At 37.1% G+C, this 18,514-nt stretch overlaps 1 protein-coding gene across 1 annotated transcript in view; it reads left to right on the top strand.

The window, feature by feature from the left end:
* INPP5F (inositol polyphosphate-5-phosphatase F) overlaps positions 1 to 18,261 on the top strand; it is a gene marked incomplete at its 5' end in the record, with an annotated part of 48,221 nt that extends 29,960 nt beyond the window's left edge. The window contains 13 exons of the mRNA XM_082486297.1: positions 1,258 to 1,437; positions 3,311 to 3,378; positions 3,832 to 3,956; positions 5,306 to 5,383; positions 6,128 to 6,248; positions 8,386 to 8,514; positions 10,041 to 10,158; positions 10,687 to 10,885; positions 11,900 to 11,971; positions 12,063 to 12,136; positions 13,419 to 13,547; positions 14,309 to 14,396; positions 15,600 to 18,261. Of these exons, the coding sequence (XP_082342423.1) occupies positions 1,258 to 1,437; positions 3,311 to 3,378; positions 3,832 to 3,956; positions 5,306 to 5,383; positions 6,128 to 6,248; positions 8,386 to 8,514; positions 10,041 to 10,158; positions 10,687 to 10,885; positions 11,900 to 11,971; positions 12,063 to 12,136; positions 13,419 to 13,547; positions 14,309 to 14,396; positions 15,600 to 16,734 (2,516 nt within the window). The 3' untranslated portion in view covers positions 16,735 to 18,261. The remainder of the gene's footprint in view (positions 1 to 1,257; positions 1,438 to 3,310; positions 3,379 to 3,831; positions 3,957 to 5,305; positions 5,384 to 6,127; positions 6,249 to 8,385; positions 8,515 to 10,040; positions 10,159 to 10,686; positions 10,886 to 11,899; positions 11,972 to 12,062; positions 12,137 to 13,418; positions 13,548 to 14,308; positions 14,397 to 15,599) is intronic.
* Between the last annotated feature and the right edge of the window lie 253 nt (positions 18,262 to 18,514).

Raw genomic sequence — 18,514 nt, 5'->3', positions numbered from 1 at the left:
AATATGTAACTTTAGCCAAGAGTTCAAAGTGTTTTCATTTCTGAAATATTGTAGCTAAAAATTCCAAGCCCTGCCAAAAAACAGAAGGCACCGATTTGAAAGCTTAAGATACTTCTATGTGAAGTACACTGATTATTTGTCAGTCAGCTTGTTTGTGATATAAAAAAATACAGAAAATCACTGCCCTAAACCATCAACATGCCCAAGGAAAGGTGTCATGAAATAAAGGAAGACAGCTGCTCTTAGGCTTAAGAGGGTAAGAACCTAGTGTCTGCAAAAGTTGAGATATCAAAAATAAGGGGGCTGAAGTTTCTTGTGCAGTGATTTAGTTTAGGTTTTGGTGTAACAGCCGCTATTGGTGGCAGGACATAAGTAAAGGGTGTCTGAAAGCCCCCTTAAAGGTCCCTGTGACAGGTATTTTACATTCCTTTCACTTCCGTATTTCTAACCGCTTCCTTTCTCACCCGTAGTCTTTAGCTAGTGCTGTTGGGGTTCAGTTCAAAAACTTGGTCCAGTGCTGCTTCAGGACATGGAACAGAGTTGTTCCTATTTGTGGAACTGAAAGCCATGGTTTATAGCATGGAAATTGAATTTTTCTCCAACCTTTTTTACTTATTCTTTCACCGTCCCTTGCTACCACACACATACTTTCAGAAATAGTGATGTACTGTCCTTTCAATAAAGGATGTGCAAGCCTCCATATGCAAAGACTTATCTGTTCTGTTTAATGATCAGATCAGGGATGGATAGGCAAAAACCGTTGTAGTCAGGAGAGCAGTGTCTGTTCTTAATGTGCAGAGTTATACAGGTTGAAACAAGGTCAGGAAGTCTTCTGTGGAACGTGCAAGTCTTCTTGGGCTGCTTGTGGGATTTCTTACTGGAAGAAGGGGAGCATCTGTCAGTAAAAGTGGCCTTTTAGGTTCATGGAAAATACCAAGCACTAAAGCAAAACTTTCTGCTACACTTGACAGAACAAGAAGTATTGTACCCTTTAGGGTGGTCTAGATACAGGTATGACTTTATAGTGCCAGTAGACTGCCTTGCCCTGTCAACTTTCTACTTCTTGTAGTGTATCAGTAAATAAACTTTATCCATATAGTCAACATAACTTTTGAGGATTAGGCTACGATAGGAGTCACTCCTACCATTGATCATGGATTTTGGCTAGAATGTTACTGTTGTCAAAACCAGTAACAAAAGTTACTAATGTTTAAGACTAATACTTAAATATGAATTGATTATTCTCATTCCTCCTAGGAATGCGGTATAAGCGAAGAGGTGTTGATAAAAATGGAAATGTGGCAAATTATGTTGAGACGGAGCAACTGATTCATGTTCATAATCATACTCTTTCATTTATACAAACAAGAGGCTCTGTGCCTGTTTTCTGGAGCCAAGTTGGATATAGATATAACCCACGGCCTCGACTGGACAAGAGTAAGTATTTGAGTGGAATACCTAAAAGTCAGAGCTCCCTTAGAAATAAGTTCATTGGAGTGTTGTTGCTTTGCCACTGGTCTTTCAGTGGCACTTTCTAAAACCCAGGAATAACAGTAATGACTTGACCCCACTTAACTCCTACTCTAATTGCAACTATGCAGAGCTCTGACTTCTTGTCCATGGTAAATACCAACAGGTCTTGAATGTCAATATTTAATGAAGTACCTGTTTTACATCTAGTCTTACTTGTTGCAGTGTTTTCTGGGTTGGGAAGGGAGACAATTTGGCTTTGTCTTTTGAGAACCTGCCTAAACATTGATGTCCTACAAATATCTTTGTCTACAAAGTTAACTTATGCTAAGGTTTCTTCTGCATGAAGAACTGCTATTTTAGTGTGGGAAAACAGACATTTAACACCAGTTTTGTAGTGTGACTTTTGTCTTCTGAAATTAAGTACTATCTAGTGGGCTGTGTGAGATCTAAATTGCTTCCTTTTCTACTCAAAGATAACACAAACGCCAAAGCATGTAAGAATATTGACAAGACTGTGGGAAATCTGGATGCTTGCATGAACTAGGTATTCATAGCCTGAACTCTCTTAAAATATAGAGGTCCACAGAATCTTCTCTAGGTTTAGCATTGTAAAAGAGAAATTTTTCTCGGCAGGAAGTTAGTATGCTCATGTTCTTGTGTAATCAGGTTCCTGCTGGAGTCAGTTGACTGGCGTCCTAGATCATAAGTATGCACTTCTGCAAGCCCAGCTTGTGTGTTGGATTCACATTCTCCTCTAGCATCAGCAGGTCTGGCCTTCTGCCAGTGAAAACTATTTTTAGGGCTGAAAAGAAATCTGCTCTTTCAGAAGGGGCTGTGATGTTGGAAAGTTAAAGGACTGTTTTTCCCTGTGTCTTGAGTAAGACATAGTAAAGTGGGCCTTTGAGCCTGCTTAGGAATTTGGGCAAAGCATAAAATTTTAAGTTGACAAGTGGTTACTATCCTTGCAGACCTAAGGAAGATGCATCAACAGATTTAGGTGTCTTGTGACTTTTTTGTACCAAATAACCTGGAGATTACTGGAGAGGGATGACTTGCCACATCATGGAAATGGAAATTTAAATTTATAAAGTGAGGAAAATGAAAATAAAACACCTCCCAATCCCCCCTCTGATATTTGTCAGCAACACTTGATTTAGTTCCAACTGAAAGCTTGTGCTGTGACATCTGTGTATAGAGCTGAGCAGGTTTTTTTTTGTTTGTTTGGGTTTTTTTTTGTTTTGTTTTTAAATATGACTAGTTTCAAAAAATATTGAGGAATTTTATTTGATTTTATAGATTTATGGGTAGGAATTGAGACTTTGAGGAATCAGTGAATCAACTGAATAGCATTTTTTTTTTAAGTTACAAGTAGTTTTGTCTCCTAGGAGAACTGGATAACACTTTAAGTTTTATCCTGCCCTGCATGTCCCCCTCTGCAATTTGCAGATCTTTCTTGTACTTCAGTTTGCTTTTTCAAAAGGTGCAAACCAAATATAAACACTCCTCACATGTTTATGTGAGTATGTGGTGCATATGTAGAAAGATTAAACAGGCTTATTAAAAGTTAAATTTTTGTCCAATCTGCTCTGCACAAAAAGCAAAGTAAAGCAAAATTTAAGAATGGTGTTTCCTGTACATTATAGTAGTAGAAAAACAATGTTGAAGTTGAGCATATTGATGAAAGTAATTCTGTACAGTGTATTATGTTGTGTGTATAAGTACTTTAAGCTAAGATATCTTGGTTTTTTTAGAGTATAGGTTTGGGCATGTTTTAATATTGCAAACAGGGCTTGTTGCTGACTAGGCTCTTTCTGTCTAATGCTGTTCTACCTTGTAGGTGAAAATGAAACAGTGTCCTGTTTTCGTGCACATTTTGAAGAACAGCTGAAAAATTACAAAAAGCAGGTGAGTGCAACATGATAAAATAGTCATCTTATGAAAATGCAGGGGATGAAAGTTAATGTTTTTTTTCTTGTCTGTGATATGGGTTGTGGTTTTTTTAGAAACTCATTGGCAATTGGAAGGATTGTACATAAATAGAATTTTACAAAGTTTTTCAAGTATCCTTGTAAGTAACCTCCTAAAACCCAGCAATAACTTAGACATGTGTAAGCCCCACATTTATATACCTGTCTTGTGAATTCATAGTTTCTTTGTATTAAAACTTAAGTAGGCAGATAACTGTTGGAGTTTGCTAGATTGTACCCAAGATCAAGTAAAGATTGTAACTTCAACAAGATTACCTACAAGTCTTTTATTTAACTCTGGAGCTATTTATTATTCCATGGTATATATCTAAGCAAGTCATGTAGCAGGTGACAAGTGTTAAAAAACTAAAATAACTAAACTTTTGAACAGGTTATTATTAATTTGGTGGATCAGACAGGCCGAGAGAAGATTATTGGAGATGCCTACCTTAAACAAGTTCTTCTGTACAACAATGCAAATCTCACTTATGTTTCATTTGACTTCCATGAGCACTGGTAAGAAACCTTTTAAAAATGTCACTTTGCATCTTTTTTTATTAGCATGAAAGGAGAGTAGAAGGGAGGAGAAAAGCTGTTATTTCTACTTCTGCATGAAACACTTTTAATAGGAAGAATACTTTTTGTAACCTAAAGCACTATAAAAGTTGAAGTTTAGATAACCAAGCACTTCTGTTTGATCTAGTGTCTCTGGCCTGTTAAATATGCAGTTATTTATTTGGCAAAGCGTAGAAGTTGTTATTCATTTTAAGCAAGAGAGTTTCCTTAAACATGCTATGAATGTAAAGTTGTGGCTGACCTGCTTTTCAAACTGTGTAGCATTCTGCTCATAATTCTTTACTACAAGGCATTCTTCTGTTTCTCTTGCTTGTTTCTATAAACATACGGTGGGTTCTTTCAGAACCCTGATGTTGTTGTTCCATTATAAAATACACTGGATTTTAATTTAATACATTATAAATAGTTGCTGGTTTTGTGGCTCTGCTCTGATGTTGGTGTGGTCTAGTGCCCAAGCATGTAGTCTGTCACACAGACATGTATTTCTCATGCTTCCCTTAAGCAGACTGCATTTGCGTACAAATATGGGGTCTAAAAACTGTCTTTTATCTTCATTTCCTAACTTAATTTAGGGACTGTATCTGGCCTGGAAAAGCATTACTGATTGAATAAGTATGTCATTAGTGGATATTGTCTGGGAGGATGGGGGGGGAAGGAAAGAAACCCTCAAAATAGTCACAGCCTTTAAGAGACATCCTTTCTGTAAGACTATTGACATCCTGAATTGATTTGATATTTAATCTTTTGCTTAAATGACCTTTCACTTTTGTTTCTTTGCTTTTCTCCTAAGAACTACTGTAGTGACCAGGACTGTTTCTTTTTGCACTGTGAGCATGAGTGAATAGAGAACAATACTGAAAATAACCTGGTGGGGTGGGGAGAGCAGGGGGTGATATGTCTGTAGGTGTGGTTTGTTTTTTTTTTTTTTTTTTTTTTTTTTCTGTGGAATTACTGGTAAAGCAGGACAGGCCACCCCAATTTCAAACCTAAAATGAGATCAGAATGTTGCATGTACCTGAATAGCTGTACACTTGTTCTTCCTTATGGAAGCAGTGTTCAAGAATGCAAATTCTTGAGAACTTAAAGATCTGAATCTCTTGCCTTGGATTTAGATACTGAACTGTACTTTAAAATAGTTCAGAATATTGGCTGTTCTTAAAAGCTTATTGCAGGACAGAATGTCTTGTCTCTCCCACTTATCCTTTGTTAACATTACCAATAATATAAAATAAGTAAAGAAAAATCACTATTCCAGTTCAAACTAACTTCTGTGAAATTCTATATTTTAGCCGAGGAATGAAGTTTGAAAATGTTCAAACACTGACTGATGCCATTCATGATATTATTCTTGACATGAAGTGGTGCTGGTAGGTACTTAACTGTTTTTAGAGTAGTATGAAATATCTGTAGAAAAAACAAACCAGTATATATGACAAAAATCAAGGCCTCTGAATAACTGGCATGTTTTATATTCTTCTTAGTGCCCTGCTTGTGTGTCTGTTTTTGTGTTCTGAAGTATTGGTGTTCTATACCTGTAACAGCAAAAATTCTGACAGTGTTTTCTGCCTGAGGCTTATTGCATTTAACACTTCTAGGGTTTCTTATACCTAATGTGAAACACTATTTGACCCACAAACCCTAAAACGCCAATGTTACTATTAAAAGCAGTAGGCACGTTTGACCTGTAGTTTGTACTGATTAAAGTTCATGCATTTTGGTAATGAGTGTGGCTGCAGTCTTCAGTCAATTACACAGAATGATATACAGTATTTTGTGAGTGAGATGTTGCTGTCATTGCCTCCTATGTCTTTTTGAAATTAAATTATTTTTCTCTTGAAAGCTTGTATTATATATGAATGAATTGAATTCAACATCTGATTACATAGCAAGTTTACGGCCCCAATGGGATGTGTGTTGGACATGTAGCCTAGACTAAAGAGGAGTATAGGTGGGAATGAGAGTAGTTAAATCTGAGTGGGGTGTAGCTGGGGTGATGAGTGCAATTATAAATAGTATTCCATGTGTAAAACTTTCTACTGCTTGTAGAAGCTGATAAATTAGCTGGCTTTTAAGTGTCTCAGTATGCTTTTACTCTATTTTTCTGTTAAAAGGGTTGACCAAGCTGGTGTGATCTGTAAACAGGAAGGAATTTTTCGAGTTAACTGCATGGACTGTCTGGATCGTACCAATGTTGTGCAGGCTGCTATTGCAAGGGTGGTCATGGAACAGCAGGCATGTACAACTGTCCTTTTACAAGTACTGAGTACCTCAAACTTCATTGCTATTCACAGGGAAATCTGTGTGTTTGGAAAATGCTAAACCTCTGCTGAAAAAGATCTTTGCAACCTACTTGGAGAGCCATGAAGCTGAAAGTAATATGTGCAACTAAAATAACTTGAAATCATTCTAAAACAGCATTGCCTAGTCTCCTCCTTCAGAGAGGAAACTCCTGTCTCTCCACATCTTGGAGAGAATTCTTTTGTTTTGATTTAGTCACTTTAAGTTGTACAGTAATACAACATTAAAAACAAACAAACAAACAAAAAAAACAAAAACAAAAAACAAACCACCCCCCAAACAAAAAACAAAGCCAAACTCCAAATCTCTGCTCCAAAGGAGATGTTAAAGGACTAAAATCTAACTAGAAATTGGATGATCCTTTTAGCCACTTTGAAGTGAAATACTGTGGTGCAGCAGGTAGGGAGATTACTTATCTCCTGTGTGTGTAGAGGAACAATTAATTGATGATGTAAATATCCTAGATGGCTGACTACTATGCTCTGGAATAGTTCTCTCTGTATAGAGAAGACATTTCCAAGTAGGCCAAGTCCTTCCTTTAGTCATCCTCTTGTTTGCGCCTCCCCCCCCACCCCCTGTTTGCTTTTTGATACAGAAGCTCAGTGATGATTGTCTTTCCTTGTGAAGACTTAATAGTACTGTATCTGGAACTTTGAAGATTCAGTTACAGCCCAGCCTCAAATGAACAAACCTGACTATACTTGAAGTGAATGATAAAGAATGAAGTGGGTCCTTCATTAGGATGAATAATGAATGGCTCCAACCATTGTATCTGGCAGTTCCTGTTTGTCATCTGCTTTTATGAACTCCTGACATAGTGTTGGGAACAAGGGGTGGGACCAGCAATCCCACAGCCATTATTCTAGAATGGGATTTATGTATATGTTAACTCTGAGTTGCAAGGCAATATTTCAAAATTAAGAATTATATGGATTGTGAATAAGACTTCATTAATCGTTACTGTAGTACTAGCTTGTGATGTCCTACGTTGTTCTTATGTTATAGCTGAAGTACTTGGAATCAGCTCCAAACTGAGAAATGCCCTGAGCATTGGAAGGTGACTTAAATGAAGTAGAAGACTGAGAATTACATTTACCTTGCCTTTGTGCTTCCTTGGAACCATAGGACTTGTCTTCTCTCATCTGGGAACTTGATAGGGCTTTGACAGTCACTGAACAGACTTGTACTGATTTTCATCTAAATTGCAGTGTTTGAGCGTTTTTTTTATTGGTTATAAATTGAGGCTTGCCTATGGACTTAGTCAAAGTTATTCCTGCAGTTGGCCTAACATTTAGTGACTACATTGCAGTTATGTATGGTAATACTGACTTCAGAAGGGGAAACTGCTGCTTTACCAGTTTAGTGTGTTTGTAAAAAGACTTAAGTTTGTATTGTACCCGAGACTTATTTTGGAAAAACTTAAGTACTGGCTCTTCTGAAGAGTAAGATATCTTACTTTCAGTATCAGTGTATACACTAACTGTCCAAAGTGCACAAGTGTTAATAAACGCAACAAAGTTGTTTTAAGTTTTTATTTTGGGGGAGGAGTAAGTCTGAAGATGGAGCCACTACATTTGCTTTAGTGTCTAGAAGCAAAAGATGAAGAATCTGGTGTGCTTTTTCTTGTAACTGGAAAGAGATTCCATTTATTTTCCTGACTTTTGAGGTTGTGAATGCCTTTGCAATAGAAGACATTAACTTGTTTATCCATGTTAAAGTTCTGTGATGTCTGTTCTTCTTGTAGTCCCCTATAGAAAATAGAAACACTTTCTGTATCTTGAGTAATCTAGAGTAACTTTTTCCCTTCATCTAATTTCTTTTGAAGATTAACTGCTACATCCATAATTAATGTCACTGCTGCGTCCAGTGACATGATCTTTAACAATGAATTGCTGATTCATTGCTAACAATTAGTTTAGTCTGACAAATTAGCAGAATGGGTTCCTTTTTCAGGTCATATGAAATTAAACAATTAAATGCTTGGCAAGTGTTCGCATTTTCTTCATCAAGCTCTGATACTGAGAGTTGTTTTTATCTTGAACCTTATATTAATGTGCATGTCAAATTGCAGCTCAAAAAACTGGGTGTGATGCCACCAGAACAGCCTTTGCCAGTGAAATGCAATAGAATCTACCAGATAATATGGGCGAACAATGGAGATGCCATAAGTCGGCAGTATGCTGGTACCGCAGCCTTAAAGGTAAAGGGTGAAGAGTTATCAGTTCTGATGATGAGTCGTATGTTAATTACAGGTTTTATGTCCAGCAGAGAACTCTTGTATATGTAACAAAGTTAACCAAATGTTCTGTGTGTTTTTATCTTGACAAGAGGTGAGGCCTTTCAATAGAAGAACATTTTGTATCGCGCATAGTCTGAATTGGAGAAGACTGGGGTGTCCAGGTGTCTTGTGGCTGTGCGGGCTGTTTTTTAACTTTGTTCTGTTCATTTCACATCTAGATACAAAGCCTAGCTGAGCTGAGTTTAAGATCTGTTAAGCATTACTTCTATTTATATTTAAGCATGTTTGTGGTACTTTTAAGCAGTTACAGTACTCAAAAATGCAAATCAGGATATGTAGGTGGTAGGGCGATAGTAGTTATATTTTCTGAAGGCATTTCTTAACTAGTTGTAATGTAATCTGTCTACCAAGATCAGGAATCAGGCATGAAATTCCTTGCTGTTCACTCCTGCTGCTTTGAAAAATCAGACTTTGAGCTACTTTCTGTGTGTATAGTCACTGGTGGAACATTTTTTAGTATTCCTGGTATTTGGCATTGGAAAAACCGTTACAGTGAAAATGCTTAACACTTGAATCTCTTTAAATCTGTCTACTAAATCTAGTCAACTTTGATTAGTCTATGTTAATATTTTTTTTAAATAGTAAAAACCAGCCTGACATGCTTGTCTTGGTGGTAAATATTTTTGACTTTAAATTGAGTTCTGTGCTTCAGATTTATAGATATAAATTTTCAGCCATTCTGCTTGAATATTTCTCTACTCATTGAGGTTCATGGATTAAATTTATTTTCAGGTTAATTGTGATATTACTTTTAATTTGAAAGTGAAACACACTTGGAATGTTCTTCATAGTAGCTTGCATGGCTTTTAGAACTGCTCTGTGCCAGTGTTCAGAGTGTCTCTGCAAATAAAATCCTCTAATGAAGTGTAACTACCAAACCTGCTTTTTATTCAGATTCTAAGCCTCCTGTGGCCTAGAAGCTTTCTTTTGTTTCTGAGTTTATGAGGATATGTACTATTTTTCTTCAGTATGTTATGCTTGTTTTCTTCTCTGCTTCTGCTACCAAAACAAAACAAGTTTTCAGTATGCCCCTGTTTTCTCCATTGTTCCAGTAGTGCTCCTTTGACATTAAAGGCCAAAAAATAAGGGGTGTTTTTGAGGTGTTCAAGCATCCCAGTGACTGATGTCTTAAAAGTTCTGCTTTAATGTTAGCTGGCATATATGTCCAGATTACTGTTTTCTATTAAGACTTCATACAGAATCATAGGTTTGTCAAAAGCATAAGATTCTCTGCAGAGTCAAACACTGCCATGAGAAGTAGATGCTCTTTGAAAATCATTTTTTTTCAAATTCTATATGAAATAGTTACTCAAACACCATTTCTGAGTTGTCATCCATTCAGTTCTGAGTTTCAGAATGCCAAAGCTTTTTGTCTGAGACTGCTACTTCAAAGTTGCATATGTGAATGATTGTGTTTTGTGTAACAGGGTGACTTCACAAGGACTGGTGAAAGAAAGCTGGCAGGGGTAATGAAGGATGGAGTTAATTCAGCAAACAGATACTACCTGAATCGTTTCAGGGACGCTTATAGGCAAGCAGTCATAGGTAAGAACGCAATTTCAACTAAGCTGAACTATGGTATTTAGAAAAGTTTACTGAAATCATCTTTGCTTTTATCTTTTTGACTGTTTTTTTATTTCATGAAGCTTAAAAGCACCCTGAGCAGATATAATGTTCATGTTTATGTAGTGGAACAGACAATTCTCCATTTGGAGATTAAACAACATGCAATTTGGATGGATTACATGCAGTGTAACTCATTGTAGAACTTGCTCCTAACTTCATTTTCGTGTTAACTGTCTTGTAACATCTCTCTATTAGTTAAACTTATGTAGCAAGTGTTTGTTAAAATTGTGAACTAATGCCAGCTTTTCATTGAGAGAAAACAGTGTTATGCCTACTGAGTTTTCAGTTTCAGGCAACATTCTATTCAGAAGGAATAACTAACCATTCTTCTAGAGTATCTTCAAATATTAAACATTTGGAAGGAATTTAAAAAGTAATCACAGGCTATTGCTGTATATCACTCTTAAATGTTGGTTCCTTGTTTGATATTTTGTGTGTTTTATTTAGATTTGATGCAGGGTATCCCTGTAACAGAGGATCTTTACTCCATATTTACAAAAGAGAAAGAGCATGAAGCCCTGCACAAGGAGAACCTGAGGAGCCATCAGGAATTGATCAGCCAGCTGTTGCAGAGCTACATGAAACTGCTCTTACCAGATGATGAAAAATTCCACGGAGGATGGGCACTTATTGACTGTGATCCGAGGTTTGTTGAAAAATGTACTGATCAATCATTGATTGGCTGCTACTGAGACACATCTGTTAAGTACTACTGATGTTAAATGACTTTGATAGCTGATATGTTAACAGAATGAAAATTAACAGTTTTGTAGAATAACAGGAATCCTTGAAGGGATTGAATACTTGTAATTGTAAACGGAAAGGTCCTCTAAACAAGTGCTTTTCCCAAAGTGCCATAAAACTGGTGCATGCTGGAGTTACCTTTGAGATATCACCCAGAAATGCATGCATTCAGATAATATTGCTGAAATGTGGTAGGCACCACAAAGAACTTCTAACCACCCTTAGTTCTAGAAGGGGCTGTTTGGGCTGTTTTTCCTTATTGCTTTATAGGGAAAGTATAACTTGACTTCAAAGCCATATCTAATCAGATTAAAATCCTGTGTGATGGGTCAGTGGTAGGAAAGCCTATATTTCTCTGTATGGCAAGTAGTGAGCATAAACTCTAACTTCACTGATAAGTCTCCTTATCAAGTTCAGAGTTCACCATCTTGTAAAAGAAAAATAGTGGTTAGATCTTCTGTAGGTTGAACTTCAGCATCTAAAAATAGCAAAGTGGGATGTTATGATAGCTTTTCAAAGTACAGACCTTCACTGAGTCTGAGATGTTTCCATTTCTCCGTTAGGATTTTTAGTAGCTTGTGGGTTTTCTGTTGATTTTTTGGACCTGCTGCTGACCTATTTGAGCTATTGGATAACTCCAGGCTTAAAAGTGTTTTGTTTATATGGATCCACTTATTGTGTGGTGCAGTGTAATGACACATCAGATCTTGGCTTGTGAAGTGTCTCGCCTAACTTGGATTTTCAGTGGCTGTGAAGAGGTAGCAGCATCACACAAGATAACATACCGTAACTGAAACCTCTTGTTGTAATGTGCCCTCAGTTATAAAAGTGTCCCTAAAATACACTGAGGGTGGGTTACAGCTGTGTAAATAAAACCTTCTCCCCTGTATTCATTCTTCTTCCTCCCCTTCCTTAGTCTCATTGATGCCACTCATAAGGATGTGGATGTTCTGCTGCTGCTTTCTAATTCTGCCTACTACGTAGCCTAGTAAGTTACCACTTTCTCTTTATGTAGTTTATTTCTAGTAGCTTTGGTTTAGATTAGTAGGAAGCATTAAATTCTTGTTCTTTTTTTCTAGTTACGATGATGAAATTGACAAGGTGAATCAGTACCAAAGGTTAAGTCTTAAAGCTCTGGAAAGAATAGAAATAGGTAAGAATGTAGTCACCATATATTTCTTGAATGCTCTCAAACAACAGCTTGAGCACATATCAAAGCATGCTACAAATATATTGAAACAGCAAGCCTCAATGTATTGCATATGTCCTGTGTAGCACTTTTCTAGCTATAGTGGACTTTCTGGCTGCTAACAGATGCCAGAGTTGAGTGTGTTCTGTCAGTCTTGTCTTGACACTGCTTGAAATGGAAACTTTGATCACTGGTAGGCTTCTAAAATTTTCCTTCTTTCAAACTCTTAAAACATGGATTCATCAAAACAAATTTTATTATGTATCAGTTGGCAGTAACAATTTGATCAATTTCTATAATGAATCACAGGTCTGTGCATTCAGTGCACTCTCTCTCATCCAAATACAGCAGCTGGTGCTGAATTGTACTTTAGATCTTTCATAGCTTTTTTTTTAAAAATTCTTCTTAAGGTCTGATAAGAAACATGCTATTATGAAATCACCTTATGCTGATTGACTTATTGACTAAAGAATGTAACATCTACAGGCTAAATCCAGAACTTTCAGCTGAAGGTATTAAAGATGTGATATCTTTGACTTTAAAGATGAAAAAGGAGTTCCAGTTGGAGAGAAGGGAGGAAAACTTTTGTGGCCCATAGTGTGTGCACCCCCCCAGTAGAGTTTAATCCTCCATTATACAATGCATAGTGATTTCATCATCTCGTTACTGTAACTTTCACTATCCATGTGCAATTTCCAGAAGTTGAGTGGAAAGGTCTCTCTCACTGCTGTATTTATTGTGGAGATCTGTAATGCATCCTGACATAAAGAATATAATTGAAATATCTAGATCAAATAACTTATAAAACAAAAAACCCCTGTTTAATGATATAGTTATGATGCAGTGCATTGAAGAGCTGGTCTCAATCTTGAAAATTACATTGCTTCCAGTTGGTAAAAATAAAGGGAAAGCTAATATAATCCTTGCAGGAGCATACCCTAAAGCACAGGATGTAATAAGTATAGATTTTTTTTTTTTCTCCCATTTGAAAGGGTGATCTGTAATAAACAATCAGGCTGGATTATTATAGACATACACAGAGGGTCTGATTGCTTTTTCTAAGTAATTGATTGCTTAGTTATTGTGAAAACCTTTCATTTAAAATGTCTTTCCTACTCTAAAGAAAACATGAAGCCCTTTATGCCGAAAGACACTTAACTCTTACATATGTTTAGGTACAGTCTTTGCACTATCTCTTTTGATGTTTGGTTAAAGAAGACTTCTAATCTCCTGGTTTCTTTCTCAGGGCCTGAGCCTACTCTCTTTGGCAAACCCAAGTTCTCTTGCATGAGGCTGCATTACAAATACAAAGACATGAGTGGGTATTTTCACACTCTTAGAGCTGTGGTACGCAACCCAGAAGAAGATGGAAAAGGTTTGTTTCATATGTAAAAGATTTATACATAAAAGTGTATTCAGTATACCGGCATTTCTCTAGGAAACACTTTTTCCATTGCTCTTAAAATAACTTCTAAAGAAGGATAAATTTTAATATAATCCAGTTGGGCGAGGAACCAACAAAACACCCCTGTATGTGGCTTCCTGTGTGAGCACTGGAATGTTGCTGTTTTAATACAAAGAAAAAATAATTTTCAGGTATGGCTTTAAAGCAATGTGTCTGTCTAGAACTGAGACATTTCCATGTCCAAATCTTTAGTGATCCAAAAACCTGATTAAATAACTTCAAAATTAGCTCCTAAAGAGTGGAAGAAATTGATTCATTTAGTGAAATCAATGTCTAGAAATGTTCTTGCTTGTTGCTTAACTAAATTAAATGAATGCTGATAAAAGAAAAATACCACTTCTTACCTGGAACACTGAGTTTTGTCAACAAGGATTAGAATAAATACAGTTGCTTCTCTTCCTTCCACAAATGACGAATTGTGGCAGTGATTCATTTACACCCAGTATTTAGGACTTAATGAGAGTCTATTCTTTAAGGTTATTTTGTAAGCTTTCTATCAGAATTGCAACTTGTAGGGTGCAACTGTTCTGTAGCGTGAAAGAAAAACCCAAAACCAACAAAACCAAACAGACTTAATTTTGTTACAAGGAAGTAAGTTGAATTTTAGATTTTGGAATATGGGATTTCAAGGGTGTTCTTAAAGGTTTAACAAGCTGCTAATTGGATTTCAGACACTCTCCAGTGCATTGCAGAAATGCTGAGAATTACAAAGCAAGCAATGGGATTAGATGTGCCCATTATTGAGAAAAAGCTAGAGAGGTGAGTACTTAAATGATGTTAACACCATGTGTCCCACCTTTGCTCTCTGCTCAGTGGCTAACAGTACATGGTGACAGTCATATGCGATGCCTAAAGGAAATGTTATCTAGCTACTGTGCTAGGAGTTAATTTGTCCATACGCTGCTTCTAATGCTAACCATCTGCAGGTGCTTACCTAAAAGTATAAGCAAGAATAGTATTTTATACGTGTGCTTATAAACAATATACACTACCAAATGTAAATAACATACTGCAAATCAGATGGCTTGTGATTGTCAAATTTAATTTTTCCTATCTAAACTTAATGTGTGCTTCTGTACTTAGAAGACAACCTGTGAAGTCTAAATCTGGTTTAGATTCCACTGCAGTTGTTTAACAAATCCAAATGACATTACAGGTCTTGTGAAAAAGGCTGAAGTTAAACTTCTGAACTCCTAAGTGCTACTCAGAATGGCACAGAAGGTCTTCCTTTTGCAAGCCTACTAAGAGAAGATAGCACATGAAAGCATAGGTGATAACTGAAAGTACTTACTGGAATTTTTTAGGTAGTTTTCTCCAAGTCAATTGTCTGTTACTAAACAGAAGTAACCTTTATCTACAAATATTGGTGAGGTGTTAACAGAGAGGAAATCATTTACAAAGGACAATGGAGTAGAACTAAGAGGATGACTAGCTGAAGTTTAGCACGTTTTACCAGTTCAAGTGTGATCTGTTGCTTTATTTTGGACACTTCCAATTCAGACTGCACTAGAAAATGTGTTGTGTAGCACAATTGTAAATTGTAAAGTAAAAACTATGAGGGCATGTATTTCAATAACTATCTGTTATTTCTATTATTACTACTTCAGCTTATTTTCACAGATGACTAGAAAATGTAGCAAGAAAATCTTGCTGTTTTTTTACAGGTACTGAAGACTGAATATTTACTAAATCTGTCTATTAAGTACAGCGTACACAAAGTCAGGGTTACAAATGCAGAGAACTTAAATCCAGTTTCATCTAAAACTGGAAATGCCTGCCGAAGCTTGCTTTTCCCCTTGTTTGGCTGCCATTCTGTTTCAACCCTCCTTTGTTTTTGTTGTTTTGAATTTGATTAGCTTTTATGGGTACAAGTATGTAAGGAAAGGACTGGAAGATGGTAAATACTTGTTTATAAATGAGACTGCCTTTACTGCACATTAGAGACTCTTTCTTTTTTTCCAGGAAGAGCAGTAAACCTCATGAAGACATCATTGGCATTCGGTCTCAGAACAGAGGGTCCCTGGCCCAAGGCAAGAATTACTTACTGAGCAAGTTCTCATCTCTCAATCAAAAGGTGAAACAAACCAAATCCAATGTAAACATGAGCAATCTTCGGAAGTTAGGCAGCTTTACTAAACCTGAAGTGAAAGTCAATTTTTTAAAACCAAATTTGAAAGTGAATCTTTGGAAATCGGATAGTAGCCTTGAAACTTTAGAGAATCCAGTGGTAGATACTAAAGTCCATGCTGAATCTGATACAGAAGTATCAGATAATGATTCGTTCCACTCTGATGACTTCCTGACTAATTCTAAATCCGATGAGGACAACCAGCTTACTGACTCTCTAGAGAACATAGGGGAGACAGACTACGTGCTGCCTAGCTGTGGTATCATTGCCTCAGCTCCACGCTTGGGCAGTCGGTCCCAGTCTATAACTAGCACTGACATGAACATCAGCATTCACGTTCCATCTGAGATCCATGTCTCTCAGGCTAGCCGGTCTGACTGTGAAGACATGCCCTTGCCTTCTGCTGACAATGTGGAGATGGAGTTTGCTAAACCTATTGATGTGTACTGCCAGAGGTTTGTGCATGATGCTCAGAATAAGATGTCGGATGTTTTGGAGGCTGAGGCTGGCTCTCGAGAGCCCCATCACATAATAAATCAAACCAGCAATAATACATCTAAGAAGGCAGAAACCAAGGCTGAAGCTATCGGAGACATTCCTTCCAGGCCATCTAAGTTGGATGTACAGTCTTCTGAGCCTAATCCTCAGCTCTTGGCTGTTGGTGGGACTGACTTCACTAAACCTCATAAAAGCCCAGGGTCCGTATCTGGTAACCTCGAGACGGGACTCCACACGACTCCTTCTCCAGCTGACAGTAGCAGCAGCAGAGCTGTATCTCCTTTTGCTAAAATTCGCAGTTCCATGGTCCAGGTTGCTAACATCACGCAAGCAGGATTGACTCAAGGGATTAACTTTGCTGTGGCGAAGGTCCAGAAGAGCCCTGCAGAACCAGAAGCTATAAATGAAATCAAACAAAAAGAACTGAAAGAAATGTTTACGCAATGCCAGACACGAATAATTCAAATCTAGTTGCTAATTTAGGAAGTGTTCTTCTAGTTGTGGCTTTTAATACAATACTAAAAAAACTATATCAGGACTCATTGTGGCATGAACTGCTACTGAATACTGGGATCAATAATATAGATAACTTGTTTACAGGAAGTGAGAGATGCAAATGAGTTTGGTTCTGACCGAGCTTCAGAATTCCCTCAGGCAGCTGAGACAAAAGAATGAATGGTAAACCATATTTAAACAGGTAGGTTAGACACTGGGATTTAGTAAGCATGCTCTCTGTCTTAAATGTGTTGCACAGTTATTTTTGGAGACTAATTTTGTAGCTCTTCTGACTTATGTAGAAAGTATTTATACTAAAAAGGTGATACTACACTTCTATGACCTTACTTACCTTGCACTGCACCAGCAAAATAATTTACCGGTAAACTACACTTTATTTATTTTTGAACTAGTATTTTTACTTGTTTCCATTGAAGTTTTAGATGCAGCTTTCTACTATGAATTGTGCCTCTACAATGGGAATTGATGCGTTTTTGTTGAATTTAATTATGTTAACCAGAAATTAAGACTTCTTTTTGCTGTCCTCTTTCTTTCCACGTATCCTGGGACACTTTCAGTAAAGATAAAACATATAGATCCAATCTGAAATAATCAAGATCCTGCAGTGCAAATTTAGTTTGTAATTGTGTTTTTTCTCACTTGTTTTTAGATGAGGGGAAATGGAGCAAAGGCCCTCTAATTGTCTTGCCCATGTAAAGCTATTCCTATTTCCTTTTTTTCCCAAATACCAAACACTGGCAACTTGCCCTAATTTTTTGGTCTCTGTGTAAAGCAAGACAAGCCAAGATACCTGACCTTCAGGCATTGTGTCCCTCTGTGCTATGATTTTTTTTTTTTTTTTTAAACTATACTCTAACTGTCCAGATGTAAAAGTCCAAATAACTTCTGAAACAGAAGGTACATGAACTGTTTCAGAAGATCAGTGTTGCGTTAGAGCATAGCTGTCAGCATCTAATCAAAACCAAATTCATTACCAGCTCAAGCTTTGCGTACTTGCAGGATAAAGCTAAGCATCCACTCACCCTGGGAACTAGATAACCCCCCCTTATCTATGTGTGTCAAAAGATTAAATCTATCTAAATTACTCTTTCCCAGAAATGCCTTGCCATGCCATTCTAGTATAGGACATTATCCAAAAGCTACTGTCAAGCAGGACCTTACTATGCTGTGGTTTGTAACTATAACCACCATTCTAGACCCAGTGCCTCCATGTTCTTGTCCATGTACTGTAGATAGGCTGCACGTGGTGTTCCAAGAAAATCGTGTCACATGGGTAGGGTAGTACAGTGTCTTGGGGCTTCTAGTGTGTCTGAAATGATTATCATCTAATGCCCATGGTCTGAAACTTTGATAAACAAATTTGATTTATTTATTTGTTTTATTAAAGTGATGTGGGTTTGGGTTTTTTGAGTGTCTATACTTGTGACTATATTTAAAATTGAACTACTGCTGTATTTTAATGTGAGCAATATACATGAGATATTTTAATAAAAAAAAAGTGGAAGAAAAAGATGTGTTTTGGCATGTGATGTTAAGGGATGTGGAGCTCTAGGGCTGTGGGGTTTTACATTTCGGAGATGGGTGGGTTGTCTTGACTTTCTCTGGCTCAAGAGTCACAGTGTGGTTGGAGGTCACTTAATCTAACACCCTGTTCAAGCAGGGCGAGCTGGTTGCCCATGACCATGTCCAGAAGAGATTTTTGAGATCTCCAGGGGTGGAAACTGCACCACCTCTC

This window comes from Vanellus vanellus (genome assembly GCF_965231255.1).
Source record: "Vanellus vanellus genome assembly, chromosome: 7".
NCBI lineage: Eukaryota > Metazoa > Chordata > Aves > Charadriiformes > Charadriidae > Vanellus > Vanellus vanellus.
The sequence above is the reverse complement of the archived record's forward strand: the minus strand, read 5'-3'. Positions and strand labels throughout refer to the sequence as shown.